The following is a 16,631-nucleotide window of genomic DNA, read 5'->3' as shown; positions in this document are numbered from 1 at the left end:
TTAAACTCTGTAACAGCTTTGCAGATTTTGAGTCTGTATTTGTCTGATTCTCATTACAAAATTACCATCCTTGTCGTTCTGGTTGTTGTTGTTTTTTGTAAATCTCACATGCTGTGTGCTGTCAAGCTAGATGGATATTGAATACGTTAAGCCTAATCTAGATATCCGATCATCTTCTTTTTCACCATGTTGGAATGAAACCAAACAGGAGAAGGCTCGGTTGCTTAATATCTTTCTATGATACGAATTACTATGAACTGTTGCAAAACTGAGTGGGTTCAGATAAAAACTAGACTGACTTGTTCTGTTACATATGTCAAGACTGCTGACATAAACACGATCATCATTTAAAGTTTCCTAAATGGCTGGCTAATTCTAATGAATTTCTATCTTAACTAATGGTATTTAAAACGTCTTTCCTGAAAGAAGAAGTCCGTATCTTCTGCGTGAGTCTAGGAACAAGTAGTACAAGTACTGGCCCTCCACAAATCTCTTTGGATTGAGATCAGGTGTTCTGATACTGCCACATCTAACACTCAGACTTAATTTTGGCCAAACTTTGAACAAGTATCAACCAAATCCCCTTCATCTACTTTTGTGTATTAGGATATTGCAGTTTATGTTAGCACTGTAGCACAAATGCTGGAGACCTCAAAGTTGATGTTGCAGGCTTCTCTCTTCCATTTGTCACTCCAGAGGGATGCTGAACTCTGTAGGGTGGGAAAAACATACTATGTGGTGCTAATGTTGATCCTAAACCTGCTGAGATGATCTGAAAGGATTTAAAAAGATGTGTGCTTTGCACTCTTCTTTTTCTCTGCTCTGTGATTTAAACTGTATGTTTTCAGGTCATATAAATCTTTTTGTTGAGGAATGAAGCAGCACAAGTCTGCTGAACATACCTTCGGCCATCTGGTGTGCCAAGAACTGAGGGTCATCAGCTGCTGCCCACCATTGTAAGGTGGATGCAGTGTGCTCTGTGTCCACCCTGGTGGGTCATAGCGTGCCCATCTGCAGGCTGGCTGCTTGAGCAGCTCCTGCTGACTTCCTTCTCCCAGCGGGTGCAGTGGCAGAGAGAGGAGAAACCGGGGCTGAATGGCCCAGGCTTCTTTCTCCCCAGCGCTGCTTAGCTGAAATGGCCCACCAGCACTGATGTATTCACCCTTGCTCAGCAAACCAGAGCTCCTGCTTTGTTCCTAGGCATCCACCAAGGACAGCACATTACCTGCCACCAGCTCTCCTGTCTCCATCCTTGGAGATAATTAATACACAGCTAGATGTGGTCCTGAGCAACTGGTCTGCCCTTGCTTGAGCAGGGGGGCTGGGCAACGTCCCTTCCCACCCCACCCATTCTGTGGTTCAGTGATGTCCCTACGTACTCAAATTGCTTTGCTAAAATGGGCAATTTTTCTCGATCCCTTATGTATTTCCTGAGGGCACAACAGTCCACCTTTCTGGTTCTGCCAATTTTGTTATGACACATATCATATAATATTCATCAACTTATTTTAATTTGGGGAAAAAACACTTTCTTCATATATTAGTCTGTTTAGTTAACCACTAGCCGAGTCAATTATATGCAATTCAGGAAAATAACTGATTTTACCCCCAAAACAAGTGTATTTATTTGCCTAAAACAGTAGTCTACGTGGGCTGCTCAGCCAAACTTTTCCTGTATTTTGTTTTCCAAGCCTTGTTCAAGGGTTGTCCAAGCCTTCTCCTCCTGCTGTGAAGATCTCAGCATTAGGGGACGGCCACCTCAGCGTACCTACTGTGGGTCAGTTATCACCCGATTACGGCCGTTTCTTCACAGTGACCGTAAAGCTTTCCCAGCACACGGACTCTTTACATTTCCAGCAGCTCGGGGCGGACAGCTATGACCTGAGCGTCCCAGCAGCTGGAAGCGAAACGGGAACGAAGGAACCCCCCTCGCTGTTTTACCGCCCCTCTGCTCTGCAGGCACAGGCGGGCACGTCTTTTAGGGTGTAGGGCAGACTATCGGGGCGTAGGGCGTGCAGAGGGAAGCCTCCAAAGCGAAGCTGGAGGTGCCTGGCAGCGGGACGATGCCCCCCCCGGCGCCCCCCGGGCACGGCCGGCAGGCGGGCAGGGCCGCCCCCTTCCTGCGGGCTCGGCGGCGGGGAGGGACCGGGCGGCGATCGCCTTATTACCCGCATACCCGGAGCCGGGCGGCAGCCACCGTCCGTCCATGCCCGCGGAGAGCCCGCCGCTTCCTCCTCCCCCTCCTCCTCCTCTTCCTCCTCCCCCCCCCGCCCCGCTCTGCCCTCGGTGCCGGCGGCCGGGCCCCCCCCCCCGGGACGCCCAGCCCGGCATGGCACGGCGCGGCCGCTTGCAGCGCCTCTTCGGCCGGGGCCAGCAGGACGAGCCCGAGCCCCAGCCCCAGCCCCAGCCCGAGGGGGCGGCCGCCGCCGTGGCCGAGCGGCGCCCCGCGTTCCCCCCGTGGCGCCCGAGGAGGAGGAGGAGGAAGGAGCCGCCGCCGGAGCCGCCGCGGTAAGGGGCGGGGGGGGACCCTGACCCCCGGGGGGGGACGAAGAGCAGGGATGTAACAGGCACCCTGCGCCCCTAGCGCGGCGGGGAGGGAGGGAGGGAGGAGGCAAGGAGGCTTCCCAGCCCCGAGCAGCCTCGCAGAGCGCAGCCGGAGTGCCCTCCTGGCTTCCCGCAGCGGTGGACCTGCCCTGCCCTCGCTTTTTTGGGGCTGTGGGGAAGGAGGGAGGAAAGGGCTCGGCGCCGCTTTTCGGCGGTAGCAGCACCCGCACCGGCGTCCCCCGGGCGATGACCGTGAGGATGCAGGTGTTCCCCCGGGTGCCTGCAGCCTGCGGCGCCGCGCTGGGGCCGGGGGGGGGCCGGGCAGCACTGCCTGGCTTTTGGGGAAGGCAGCTCCCAGCTGGGCACGGGCGACTCGGGCTTTTGCCTCAAGGACTTGGCTTGGCTGGTGCCCCTCGGATTTGAGCGGCGAGACCCGGGCAATGAGAAGGTGTCAGTGCCATCCGGACTTTAGAAAAGCACACTGTTAAGTTTTTGGTCTCTCTGGTGTTTGGTTCAGACTGGGAAGCCTCTAAATTGCTGAAGTTCTGTGTGGGCTTTTGTTATTGTTTATATTTATATAGTAGTTCTACAGAAAATTACAGTATTTGCCTAAAATGGACTTCACATAGATGGGCAGACTAAAGTACAGTCTAATGATGCTTGCATTTGGTATAGAAATGTGCTCTTGAGAATTGTAAACACCAACATCTTTTATGATGGAAAAAAAAAAAAGTGAGTTTATGTTCACATATGTATAGAAAAATAATGTGAAGTCTGCTTTTCAGCCGGGAAAGGATGTATCTCACAGTGCCATTGAGTGGCCAGGCTCAGGGTGGTGCTGCAGGTGGCCTCAACCAGGAACAGACCCCTCTTCTGCCTTCCAAAAGCTGGATAAGACAGAAAGCAGAGTAATCTGTTATCATCAGAGGATCGCAGTGTAACTCAGGCTGAAGTGAACCCCGAGCAGGGTCGGCTCTGAGTTCAGACCCAGTTTGCTCAGGACCATGTCCAGTGGAGTTCTGAAATCTTCCTGGAGCGCAGGGAGGGTGGGCAGCCGCTCTGCACGAGCCGTGTCGCTGCCTACATGTGAGAAGGTTTCTCCTGGTACAAGGGTGGAACGTCTCTTCGCGCAGTTTACGGCCTCTCCTGCTGCCGGGCACCACTGCAGAGCCTCATGGCTCTTCTTGGTGACCCCTCATGGTACTGGCAGGCAGCTGCTGGGTCCCCTCCGAGGTCACCTCTCCTGAGGCTGAACCAGCCTTGCTCCCCCAGCCTCTTCTCTCACCATAAGTGCTCCGTCCGGGCCCCCTGCATCTTGGGGCCCAATGTTGAACTCATCCCAGTTTATCAACATCTGTTTTGTGCTGAGGGGGCCCAAAGCTGAACAGACTATCTAGATGTGGTCAAATGCATGGTGAGAAAAAGGGAAAAAGTCCTTCATCTAGGTGCCAGTTCCTTGTCCTTCCGGATGTCTTGCTAGCTCTGTAGTGCCAAACCAAACCAGAAATGCTGTACAGGCTTTGGGATTCAGTTGTTACACCTGAAAAAACTGGAAGGTGTTTTTGCTGCATAATATTATTATCAATTTCTGTGCTAAAAACACGAGTGAAATCTATTAACTGCAAGGCTTCTGAAATGATGGGTTTGTAACTCTCATTATGAAATAACTGTTTTCCTGCTTTTTGGACAGGGAACCAATCCTTCCATTATTGGTAACAGGTTGGGCTTGCACTTCAGCACATGGAAATACATGTTTATCTTAACATCACTACCTGCAGTTGGTCATCTTCAGGGAGTACAAGCTTCTCTTGTTTATGTAGCTTTTTACCATCGTCTTTTTTTTTTTTTAAATGGAATAAAGAAAGCCTAACCAGCCAAAAATACACAGCCAAAAATGCTCAATGCATTTTTTTTCTTCATAATGAAGATTATAGTGACATTTCTGAAATGACTTTGTTTGAAGTATTTTATTTTTTTATTATGTGAATGGTAGGGTGTAATACATGGTTGGAAGAATGCTATATAGAACAAATAAAAGTAGACTTTTAACAGTGAAGATTTTGAAAAATTGAGGTGCTTAATGGCCACCTTCTGGTAGGAGGGAGACATAGATTGGCAAGTAACTAGCATGAAAGCCGGCTGTTTGAAGACACCTATCTAAATGGTACTCCAGTTCAAGAACTATCCGATGAGCTCTCATGCTGTTTTTTTGAGGTAGCCAATACTTTTCCTTGCTGTTAGATTACTTATCTTGAAGAACAGTAGCCAGTATGGCATAAAAATGTCTTACCATAAAACAATAAGCAAGCAGCTCAACTCCTTTCAACTTGAGGCTACAAGTGTGCATTCTTATACCTCAGTGAATCTTGTGGTATACTGCTTTTGTTCATGGGTGTCTGCAGATGAAATCCCCAGGTCTCTTTGCAGCAAAAGCTGGTAGAGTCTCTTTCCCAGAGATAATAGTTACGAACTGGAGCCTCTAAACAGAAGAAGCAGTGGTGAAAGAGAAGAATGGGAAAGAATGACAGTTGTTACCATGCCTTGAAAAACTGCAGCATATAAAGAAACCTGATTTTGCTTGGTCCCCTGGAAGTCATAAAGTCTGTGATTTCCAAACATCAGGTTACAGAGCTGTTGTGTCATGGACCTTGAATGATCTTCACCAAAGAGCAGCTATAAAAATGAAGACAATGACTTAGATTTGAACTTTGAAGGAGGAAGTTGGATACAGGAGGACAAAGAAAATTGTCTATCTTTGGGGTGTGATTGTTTAGCAGCCTTTCTCACAACGTATACTACACTAAGAATCTGGAGCTTTTGGTATTTGATGGTCGAGACCAGACATGTTACTTCAGTCCAGTGTTGGGTTGGCTAATACACAAATCACATAAAGCTAGATTCTTGCCAAAAATATGTCAATGTCAAAACATTTTTGCGACTTACTACTTCCTCAGTTTGAAGAATCACTGGTAGTTGTCAGCCTTGGTATTGAGAATGCTAGGACTAAATATGTCTAATGCTAAGATGTGAAGGCAAAAAAACCTCTATGACCGTTATTCTACAATGATTTGGCAGGGAGACAATAATGAATTAGGGTTCACTAATAGCATAAAAATAAGCAAAGGGAAACTTGGTATTAGGCTACATCCAAGGATAGTTAGACTGTGGAATAATTAGATGCTATCTCAGGGAGGAACACACATGTTCAGGAGAAGGATGAAGAAATGTTGTGTTGCAGGAGGAGAAAGTGGTGGTGGAACCATAACCTTCATTGACTTCTGTGTTAGAAGAACTGAGGAAATCATGCTTCACAGCCCATATGTAACATGATGTTTTGCAGAAAGATTGCGAACAAATGTTTCACTCAATTAAAAACTGCTTGCAATACCACAGAACATTAGTAGCTTGATTGATTGACAAAAGCAGAATGTAGAAAACTGTCATGCAGTCAGCTGCGTTAAATAGAAAATATGAACTTTTGATTCAATATACTTTGTCTATGTGTGTAACTTTACTTTTATGAGTTGTCTGGTTGAAAGAAAAATGCAATCGTTCACCTCTGTTCTTTGCAGGATTGAATATGGATGTCTAGAAGGGTTGCTGGTTGCACTTTGTGGGAGATGGAAATGAAAAAGGGTAATTATGTTTGCAGTATAGTTCTTGGTAATCTGTACTGTAAGCATAATGCCTTAGGTATAAAGATTTATTAGTCTTGTTTTATTCAGGAAAGAAGTTCTGCTAAACTATCATGATCAAATAATTAAATGTAGAATATTTTTGCTCAAAATTTTATCTACAGTGTGACCTAATGAAGATATCATTGCTTATTAAACAAATACATTTCTATAAAGGTACTAAGATAAGAGGGGTGGCGTGCTGAAATGCTCACTTTTGTTTGCATTCTCAAGAAGTGAAAAATAGTGTTCTGTGAAACCGTACCGAATGACATCTGTGCCAAGGAAGTAATAAGCTGACTTTCCTGCATGAGGTAACATGGACTGCTGTTTCTGTGCCATGGATTTTGCAGTTTTGGTGACTGTGAAAACACCATTGTGAAGAAGAGTGCTCTCCTTTTCATTTTGTCACTTTAAAAACCAAATGCCAGTCTAAAAAATCTGAACCAGTGAGAATGCTAGTGGCTCCCTGGTCATCCTGCTTGGGTGGCAGTGAAAGGTTACATCCTGGTAGAGAAAAGTGGGATCTCATTCCTGACTTCTGTTTCAGAAAAATCGCTCACTTTCTTTGTTCAGGTGAAATGAGTCAATGGGCTCATGCCATTCACAAAGCAAAGAATATTCCTAATTTTTTGAGTGCTTCTATGTTTGCTGCATGTATATTCTGGAGGGACAGCGTACTCTTCTGTATTCAGGTGACCCTGATCCATAGTAGCGCCGAGTACCACTGAGGCAATATGAGCTCTGTCCTGAAGAAATAAATGTCTATTAAAACAAGGACTGTTCTGAAAAATCAGGTTCTAGCTTTCTCAAACCAGGTGCCAGTTGTGACACCTTTGGTTTTAGTGTGTCAGATGCACTCTTTGAAATGAAGACAAATAAAAATATAAAGATGTTTTGAGAAATTGTTGGGAAATTAAACACGTTTATGAAATGTTTATGAAAATGTCAAATGTTTATGAAAAGCATCCAGGAAGATCCACTAAAAAAAAGTTCATATTGAATGCATCTAGTTGGCACATAATAATTCATGGAGTGCTAAAAGCAGTATTAAATATTGAGTGCATTCCTATTCAGTGAGTACCGTTTGTATAAACCACCAACAGTTTTCATGCTCTGCTCTTTCCTAATATTGCTGAATTGTCTCCTTTTCTTTTTGTCATGTTCCCTTGTTCCTACAACTGTCCATCCCATCTATCCCTCCCTTTTTGACCTCTTGAGATTTGCATCAAGCAATTCAGCCTTCTTTCTCCAGTGGCTTCCAGCTTGCATTGAGCATTCGGAAGAGTGATAGTTTATTGTACTTGAGATGGCCTCAGGACATTTGCTGGACAACATTTGTAGATAGAAGTGTTATCTGTAGATCAGCTGGTATAATCAGAAAAATTAGACAAGCTTTCTGGCACAGAAGAGCAGACCTGAAGAAATGGATTATTTTATTCTCTTAACATGCTGTTTTTGCTGAATTTATGGAAATAACACATTAGAAAGAAAAAAAAATCAAAATGCAGTATTTTACATGCTGCTAAATAATGCCTTTGAACAACAACAACAAAAAAAGGAACTAATTTATTCAGAATGTAAGAAAATCTGTTTGAAAGAGCTGTGATTTTCTTATGATGACGTTTTCCATCATTTTTGGTGATCCTAAATACCAGGGGTAAGTAAAATTAATATCTGTTATTGAAACGGTGAATATAATTAGTTTGACTTACTTCATATACAAATACAAGATGGCAGCCACATCCTCTAATTTCGGATATCTACATCTGAACTGGTTACTCCCTTTATAATCAGGGAGGACAAATAGGCATGTCTGGTGTGCAATTCATCTTACCCTAGGGTGAGCGTCTGAAACAGGCTAAATGAATTGCAGCTTAGAAATTCCAGGTTTTCCTCATTGGCTTTAAAAGGCACCTGAAGGTCATGGCTCCAACGTCTGAATTTGGACAGCTGAATGCCATCTGTGTTACCTGGTAAGGAGGAGTCCACAAACTGATAGCTCCGTGCAGGGTGTTACAGTGTGGAGTCAGTCATGAGCTTCAAAAGCTGTGTTCTTATCTTTACTGTGCAACCTTAAGGCACCTTCTCTCCTTGCGAGCAATCTCCTGATGAAGATGCTTTTTCCACATAACTTCTGTGTTTTCAGTTGATTCTGGCTAGGAGTTTTCAAGTGTCTTTAAGGAAACGCAGTTGATCCCTGCTTCTGCTGTGTTTCCTAGGTAAAGCTGGGCAAGTCATGGGAAAGTTGTGGAAACAAACCTTTCACAGATGACTGTGGAGAGAACAGGGGAAGCAGAGAGAGGGAGGAGGAAACTCCTTGACCCAGGGTCTGATTTGCAAAATTTTAGCCAAAATGGCAATGTTTAGGAACTGTTAAGGCTGCTGGAAATAGAACATAATGGGGAGGATTGGGAACTGTTAACAGTAGTTAGCTCTTCTGTTAGCAGCTTGCATTTTAAAATAGAATAAAAACATGAGGAGCTGTTCTATGATCAGAACTTCCCATGCATATGAAAAATCCCTTCCCTTTAGCTTTCAAAGCAAACATAAAAAATACAATGGCAAAATACATATCATGTAGCAGATAACAATGTATCTTTGTACATACTATTCTTATTTTAGTCACTTCTTACACCTTGCTGACTTTCTACTGTACAGTTTTCTTTCTCACGCATGTTTGTTCATGCAGCCACGTACTGTGAGCTAACTCAATCTATCATCAAATATTTCATCATTCAATGCTACCTCAAGACAAGAAGGGAAAGACGAGTAAAGATTGATCAACATAAGGGAATATTCTTTTCCTTTGGTGCCATCTGAAAAAAAAAAGTATTTAATTAATTTAAAGAAAAGAAACTATCATCTTCTATATATCCTTCATTCCCAAGTGTGCAAAATTCCTGTCATTTTTCATTAGCCTCACTTTGGAACTGTACTTGGAAATTCTGAAATGAAAATGAAATAATATTAGTTCAGTAAGATAGAACTTTTGGGTAAGTGAATCCTTTAGTCATCTAGGTTTTACAGTTGTAAAGTTGACCAAATTAAGTTTTTAAAAGAATGTCCTGAACTATGCAAATCTGTAAAACAGATGTGTTTGATGAATTCCCCAATCTCATGTTTCAGGTAAAGCCCAATACCAGAAGCACAACTGCTAGTTTGACAAGAGTCTGTTTTTCCTCAATAGTGATTCTTTATGTTAATTACAGAGTTCCTTCTACCATTAGAGTAACTCCGTAAGTACTTTGAGAATTGAAGGAAGGCTGAGGGGCCATAGTGCATCTTATAACTGACCTTTTATAGTTGCCATTTCATGTTTGTAAGCTACTGTTATATTATCTCGAGTGGACTGCTGTTGTTGCCGCAGCTGTAATAGTGCTGTTGAGACAAGGCTGTGCATCAGGAATGCTGCCCAATTCCTTGGAAATCTATGAGGATCTGTGCCCCAGCTCACAGAGCTTGATCAGGCCAAGCAGAATTAGCCAAGCAGAAAAAGTTTTAAGTCGCATGACCTGGCGGAAACCATCATTTTCAATTTGTTCCTTCTGCTGTGGCCAGGAGCAGGTGCCACAACACATGCTCTCAGGCCTCATGCAAAGTCAAAGGTGACTTCTAATTAATGCTAAGAGAGGTGGAGAGAACCTCCAGTGGAAGCTTTTGTGTTACTTATGAGGAGAGGCTGCTCTTCAGGAAGTGAGGGAGTTTGATGTTCTTTCCTGGTAAGAAACTAGCAGAACACTTTCCTCATTATATAATAAATACAAAATAGATTGATTTCAGTTGAAAGAAACCTCTGGAGTTAATCTTGTCCAACTCTGCTGAAGGTAGAGCCAGCTTCAAAGTTAGCTTGTGATCTGAAGTTAGAGGGAGTTGCTCAGGGTTTTGTCTAGTCAAGTGTTGACTAGGGTCTGAGACTCCATAACTTCCCTGTGAAGACTGTGAAATTTTTTCCTCAGTTCTAATCAAAATTTTTCATGTTGTACTTTATATCCATCTCCTCTCGGTCTGTCCCTGTGCACCTCCAAGGAGAAATTGCCTCCTATTAGGTAGCCAGTCTTAACTTTTGCCCATGCATCTAAACATCTTGGTGATTCTTCTCTATATTCACTGCATTTTGTCAACACTTTTCTTGTACTGGACATATGCAGGTAGCCTGCATTGTCACAAGGGCCTACTGTGGATAATGTCTGGTAATAGAGTATTGTGAAAACTATGGGCGTGCAGATACTTGGCACTGAGAAGTACAAGAGAATTCCAAGTGTCATTGTAAACCTGAGGGTTTTGAAGAGGGAGTGTCTAGTTTCTTATTCTTTGACTCCCAGAAGAGTTTACAGATCTGCTTGTTTGTTTGTTTTGGTTTCCATCATTGTAATTCCTTGAAACCATCAGCTGGAATTTCACAGTGGACATTCCACAGCAGTCGTGGAGGCACTCTGTGATGAGCAATGCTGACATGTTTTCCTACCCTTGGCTGAGAATCTTGCCATTCACAAAGCATTTAAAAAGTAACCTGTAATTCTTCTGACAGGATGTATATTTAGAATTTCGGAACAGTAAAGCATGTTTGGCATAAAACCAAACCGTGTGAATAATAATAAAGAAAAATCTATACCATTATAGGGCCACATTTGTCTCTAAGGAGGGTGTTTTAATGATTCACCCATTATTACCGATTGCAGATAAAGTACAAATAATTCATACTGCATGGTGTAGGGGAGACACCTGTAGATACTTGCTGAAACTTACCTGTTGATGCTGAAGCATCTCTGTGACTTCCTTTAGCTATGTCCAAAAGCTGAAGCAAATAGGGAAGCAAATAGAACTGGAAATGAAAGGAAACCTACCTACCAATGTTATACTTTTTCTGTTTGAAGAATGTTTCTGTACTTGGCAAAGAGAAATTGTTGAGTTTGTGTTTTACAGCTATGTTTGAACGTAGCAGTGTAGATTCTTCAGTGGAACTGCTGAAATGGCAGCCCTTGTGCTACTTTTGTTGTAGCCTCAGTATTCTTACCTGCACAGACTAGGTTGCAGAAGGAGGTGTGGATTTGTGCATATGCAGTCTTTCTGGGTTAAAGCGGCCTAGGAGTGCCCTCTGTGAAAGCAACACAGATTCAAGACCTATGAGGAGCGGCTGAGGTCCCTTGGTTTGTTCAGCCCAGAGCAGAGCAGGCTGAGGGGAGGCCTCATGGCGGCCTGCAGCTCCCTCACGAGGGGAGCGGAGGGGCAGGCGCTGAGCTCTGCTCTCTGGGGACAGCGACAGGACCCGAGGGAACGGCATGGAGCTGGGACAGGGGAGGGTCAGGCTGGGGGTTAGGGAAAGGATCTGCACCCATAGGGTGGTCGGGCACTGGGACAGGCTCCCCAGGGCAGTGGTCACGGCACCGAGCCTGATGGAGTTCAAGCAGCGTTTGGACAACACTCTCAGACACATGGGCTGGTTTTCGCGTGGTCCTGTGTGGAGCCAGGAGCTGGAATTGATGATCCTTGTAGGTCTCTTCCAGCTCAGGATATTCTGTAATTGTATGACATAGATCTGTTCTTACACTATTACATCCTGTAAAGAGGCAGGTTGTTTATTGATCGGTTGGCTGCTTGGTTGTTTTTTGCAGCACTGAGAATAAGCCCATGTATTCAGACTCCAAGGTCAAGTGTGCAGGCACAGCACCACGCTTACGAACATAGTGACATGGCCTGCAAACCAGACCTGCTTTTCACCTGGCTGTCTTAAACCTGGATGCATTGAAGACATGTCTGTCTGACCCCACCTCAGACATGGTTTCTTAGTTAACCTCATGGGATTCATGTGATTTGAGGCTGGACTCAAGTTATTCAATGGGAGGCAGCCTTGTCTGTCTTCAGTTTATGTACTAAGAAATCTTTTTCTCACACCTTTTGTCTGTGTTGTTAGTTTCCTGTCTGATCTCTCCCAGGCTTGGGTTGTGTGTTTATCAAATGTCTGGCATAATGGGGTCAGATTTTGACTATGGCTTCTATATGCAAATAGTGAGTAACAGCAGAAAAGACCAAAAAACAGTTGGCACCTTTCAAAAGCTCTGAATGAATACATATCATTTGAAATTTCAGAATGGAATGCATCAGGCTTTATAGTCCTTGTGTAATTTAAAGGGTGTGTTTGAGGTGAAGAGATAAAAAAGAGGCTGAGAGGCCCATAAAAGTTCCACAGGGGTGTATCTGAAACACAGTATAGGTGACAGTCCTGTGGATGATAAGTCTGTTCTTGTGAGGTTGTCTGCCTGGTTCCCAATGAATAGCTTGATCCCCATTCCTGTCACGTTTGGCAGAAACTAATAGTCAGGACTTCAGGGAGGCTCTTACCACCTGTATTTGGGATCAAACCTGCTGATGTTGTCAGGAAAATGCATGTCTCTAGGAAGTACTAACAAATCTGCATCGTGGAGGTTGCTTTCCTGTGTTGCTCTGTTGGTACAGCAGAAATCCAAAGGCAGTCACAGTAGTGCTATTATTCATGGGAGTCTACCTCGTTGTTTGCACTATCTTACGCCATGTATCTGTGGCTTGGAGCGACTGGTAATTGAACTAACCAGTTCTTTAATACGATCTAGATGATATCTTTCTTATTTGGGACAAACAAAAAAATTTATAAAACCTTTGAGGTGAGGTAGAGGTAATAGTTTTAATATTGAATTTTTAGTATTTTTACGAGGTAAGATTATGAGTAAGCCAAATTTTGAGGGAGACATTTCACGTTTTCACTATATTGAGTTAAGAAATGAAAAAAAAAATTGATAGAGATAAGACAGTACTCTCTACTGGCTTGTTACAGTTAACATAATGAAAAAATCTGAAGCCAAAATGCATTTTTTTCTGCCAAGATACCGGACTTCTCATGTCAACTTTCAAGAAGTATTTGTTAGTGCAAGCATACTATGTTTGGATCAAAGCATACTTTAGAAAATGTCTAACTTTTATAAACTTCGGTTCAAAACAAGTAAGAGTCATCCCAAAGAACTTTTACATGTGTGCCAGTGTGATAAGACTGTCTCATAAATCATAAAAAAGTAGAAAATCAGCACATAGTTCATAAAGTAACTTCTTCGTAAAAATAAATCTAGTCAGGTGACTGTCTTTTCTGTTATTCAAAAAATCTCATTTTTTTTTCCTGTAAATACTCAATACAATGTGATAGTAAGACTAATTTGAAAACATGAGCAGAGTGACCTCAATTGTAAAAATGTATTAGCTTGTGAAATTGTGTAATAATTTCACCCTGAGCATTTTTAGAAGTCCTCTGCATCCTAAATTAATCTTCTTTAAATTGAACATCTATTTTTTCTTCCCACTTTGTCACACTGTGCTCAGAAGCTGTGCATGAGACTGTCTGAAGCAGGCAGGGTGCTCGCACTGAGGAATGTCCCACTGGCTGCTAAACCAGTGGGGCAGCATTAGAGGGATTAATAATAGCTCCACGCAGGTATTCAAGCACTGATTGCACGTTGCACGGATGCTTGGTGTGACTGCTGGGAAGGAACTGAACAGGAAGTTTCCAAAAAAAATTCGGCAGCTTTACATTCTCAAATTCTGTATCTAAATGAGTTCTAGCAATTTCAAATATTGAGCATAACAGTATTTATTTGATGACAGTGTAGTGTCACCTGATTAAAGCGTTTTTTTTGGTTTAGTTTTGTGATGGGTATACATGTTTGAGCATTATGCAAATTTCTTTTAAAGGTATGAAATACAGTTAGTCCACGAGGGGTTCTTTTTTTTGCTGTTGGAAAGATATCTAAATCACCTCTCACTGCCAGCTGCTGTTTGTCTACTTTGTCTTCCTAGGTTTCTTCAACAATTGTTTCTTTGCAATAGTTTTTATCTTTTTATGAAATATGATAATGGCGATTCCTTAATATCACTACAGTTGTAAGTGACTAACTTGCTATATTCTACAGTGGGTTTTTATTGGTTTTGTTTTTTAAAGAAGAAGAAGAAACCTCTGTATAGCTGTTTGGACATGTCTAATCTTTTTTTCAGTTAGATGAGAGTTACTTGCCAACTTCTGGCATATTTCCGTGCTGTAATGGTGTTAAACAACGTCTCCCCCCCCCACCATGTTGTTGCTGTTGTCTGCAGAAGTAGTTCCTTCCTTGCATCCATCTTAAAGCAAGTCCTTTACAATCTGAAGAATCCATATTTTGATTATCCTTTGGTTTGTGGTTTGTAAGATTTATCAAAATCCAAAAATTCTCTACTCCCACTGTTCCTTATTACAGTTCATGGAATTGCTTTTCTTCCAGTAATGGATTGAATGTGCTTTTCCAGTTGAATTTGAATCCCCCAGTCATTACCCTGGGACTGCTGCCAAAACGACAAAATATTATCATGTATTCATTTCTTCCCACACTCAGAAGTATCAGCTCTGGCTTTGTTCCATAAAAATTACAGAGTTGTTTAACATTTTTTTTCCAATTGCGCACCTTTGTAACTAAGACAGATGGATTTCTCTTTCATCAGTAATGCTACTTATTTTTACCAACATACAACTCCTTCAGTTCTTCTTCTGGATTGTTTCCCAGGCTGTCCACCATCTGATCTATTTCTCATAATTTTGAAATACATTTTTGTCTACTTCCAGAAGACTTACCAATGTATAGTCTATATTGTAGCACAGGTGTACGGTAGAGTTACTGAATATAAATCTATAAAGTGGAAATGAATTTTATATGCAACACTATAGGCAAAAGTGTAGTACTCATGTTCATTCTAAGGTATGCGTTTTGGTTTAATGACTGTATTTTCTTACTGGCAAGATGTCCCTTACACTTGAAGATTATTATAAATAATTTTTGCTGCTGATTACAAATGAGATGTCCTTGTCATCTAGTGAAGCAGATGTCACCAGCCACGTGCTGGCAACAGCAGGCCATGGTGTGTGTGGAAGTCATATGCTTACTTTGTTGCTTTGAAAAGCAATCAGGGTGTGATTCTCCAAGGGTAGATTGTGTTGTTTGGTGCTTTTACGGGCCAGGGGAATACTGCATCTAGTGCTTGAGTCATTCTTACCTTAAGAGTTTTGAACCCTTTTCCAAGTGGCATCTTACCCAGTTTATAGGAAGAACACCTCTTCCTATAAAGAAGATATATAATAAAATATGAAAAAAACAAAACAAAACAAAAAAACAACCCACAACTATACATCTTCAATCATGTTTTCCATATTTCTGAGGCAGTACAATGTTCAGCTCTCCTTTGATCTCTCTGTGGGCATATTCATCTCTCACATTAAGTTGTAGTATTGTTGGTAGTGTTAGTATATTCCTTTGCTTTAAATTCACTTTCTGTGATGGCCTGGATGCCTATTAAAAAAATAAAAATCCCACACCGAGTTACTTCTTAACACTAAACTTTATTTTATAATGTAAGGAGAGTGAGGGAAAAGAGCTGTGAAATAAAGCATATTGACTGTCATGAACTTTAATACTAAGTGGATACTGAAAGGTAGACAGGCTTATTTGATTCAGCAGTTCTTATCCTTCCTTTCAGTCACTTCTCAGCCTTGGTGCAAGCTTCTCATTCTCAGGGATCTTTTGTCTTCAGTGTTCAATGATTTCTATCAGCCTGGGCCCATTGGTTTAGGTCCCTTGTGACAGATTTTACACAGCTGAAGAAGGATGCATGAATAATTTAGGTAGTGATCAGGGGCATCTGGAGGAGTAGCAGACACCTCCCAAAACTATAACTGTGAATATTTTCCAGTAGTGCTCACGCAGCTTCTGATGTCAGTGACCTGCTTCCAAGGAACCTGGGTGAGGAAGAGGTGCTGTGGCACTGCCAGCGCCTTCTGCTTCTCTCCCAGAGCTGGACCACAGTCGAATGATGATAACGAAACAGGTTGGACACTGACCCTCACTGTGGCATTTTGTTATCAGGCCCTTGTTACCAGTACCAGTGCTGGCACAACCCAAGGTGCCTGTGTATATTTGATGGAGAATGCGAGATACTTCAGGGCATCTGAGCATCTGGGAGCACTGACTAATGATCCAGGAACCTGAAACTGCTTTGCTGTTTCATTCAGGGCATTCAGTTCGCGTGATGTCCGTGCTAACTTTGGCATTAAGGCTATCACTGCGAAGGAAGGGTGTTCCCTTTTTCTATGACTCCTCACCATTTGTAGGAATCTAGGAGGATGTGATGCTTCTCATCCTGTTTCCCCAAGCTTTTATAATTAGCCATCGTACCTTGTCTCTCACGCAGTGCAGGTAGACCTTGTAAAATCGAATCAGACCACTCCCGTCAGTAATGGAGAGCAGGCTCAGAAGAGCCACGGGGGTGGCAATCTACCTTCTGTGATTTCCTGCTGGAGGGCTGGAACTCCTCTCCTGTGAAGAAAGGCTGAGAAAGTCCAGTTTATTTAGCCTAGAGAAGAGAAGG

At 42.8% G+C, this 16,631-nt stretch overlaps 1 protein-coding gene across 1 annotated transcript in view; it reads left to right on the top strand.

The window, feature by feature from the left end:
* The first annotated feature begins 2,165 nt into the window (after positions 1-2,165).
* CRYBG1 (crystallin beta-gamma domain containing 1) overlaps positions 2,166-16,631 on the top strand; it is a 96,493-nt gene continuing 82,027 nt past the window's right edge. Inside the window, exon 1 of the mRNA XM_080586952.1 lies at positions 2,166-2,508. Within this exon, the coding sequence (XP_080443078.1) occupies positions 2,207-2,508 (302 nt within the window). The 5' untranslated portion in view covers positions 2,166-2,206. The remainder of the gene's footprint in view (positions 2,509-16,631) is intronic.

Source organism: Anser brachyrhynchus (genome assembly GCF_964034855.1).
Source record: "Anser brachyrhynchus genome assembly, chromosome: 3".
NCBI classification, from domain to species: domain Eukaryota; kingdom Metazoa; phylum Chordata; class Aves; order Anseriformes; family Anatidae; genus Anser; species Anser brachyrhynchus.
The sequence above is the reverse complement of the archived record's forward strand: the minus strand, read 5'-3'. Positions and strand labels throughout refer to the sequence as shown.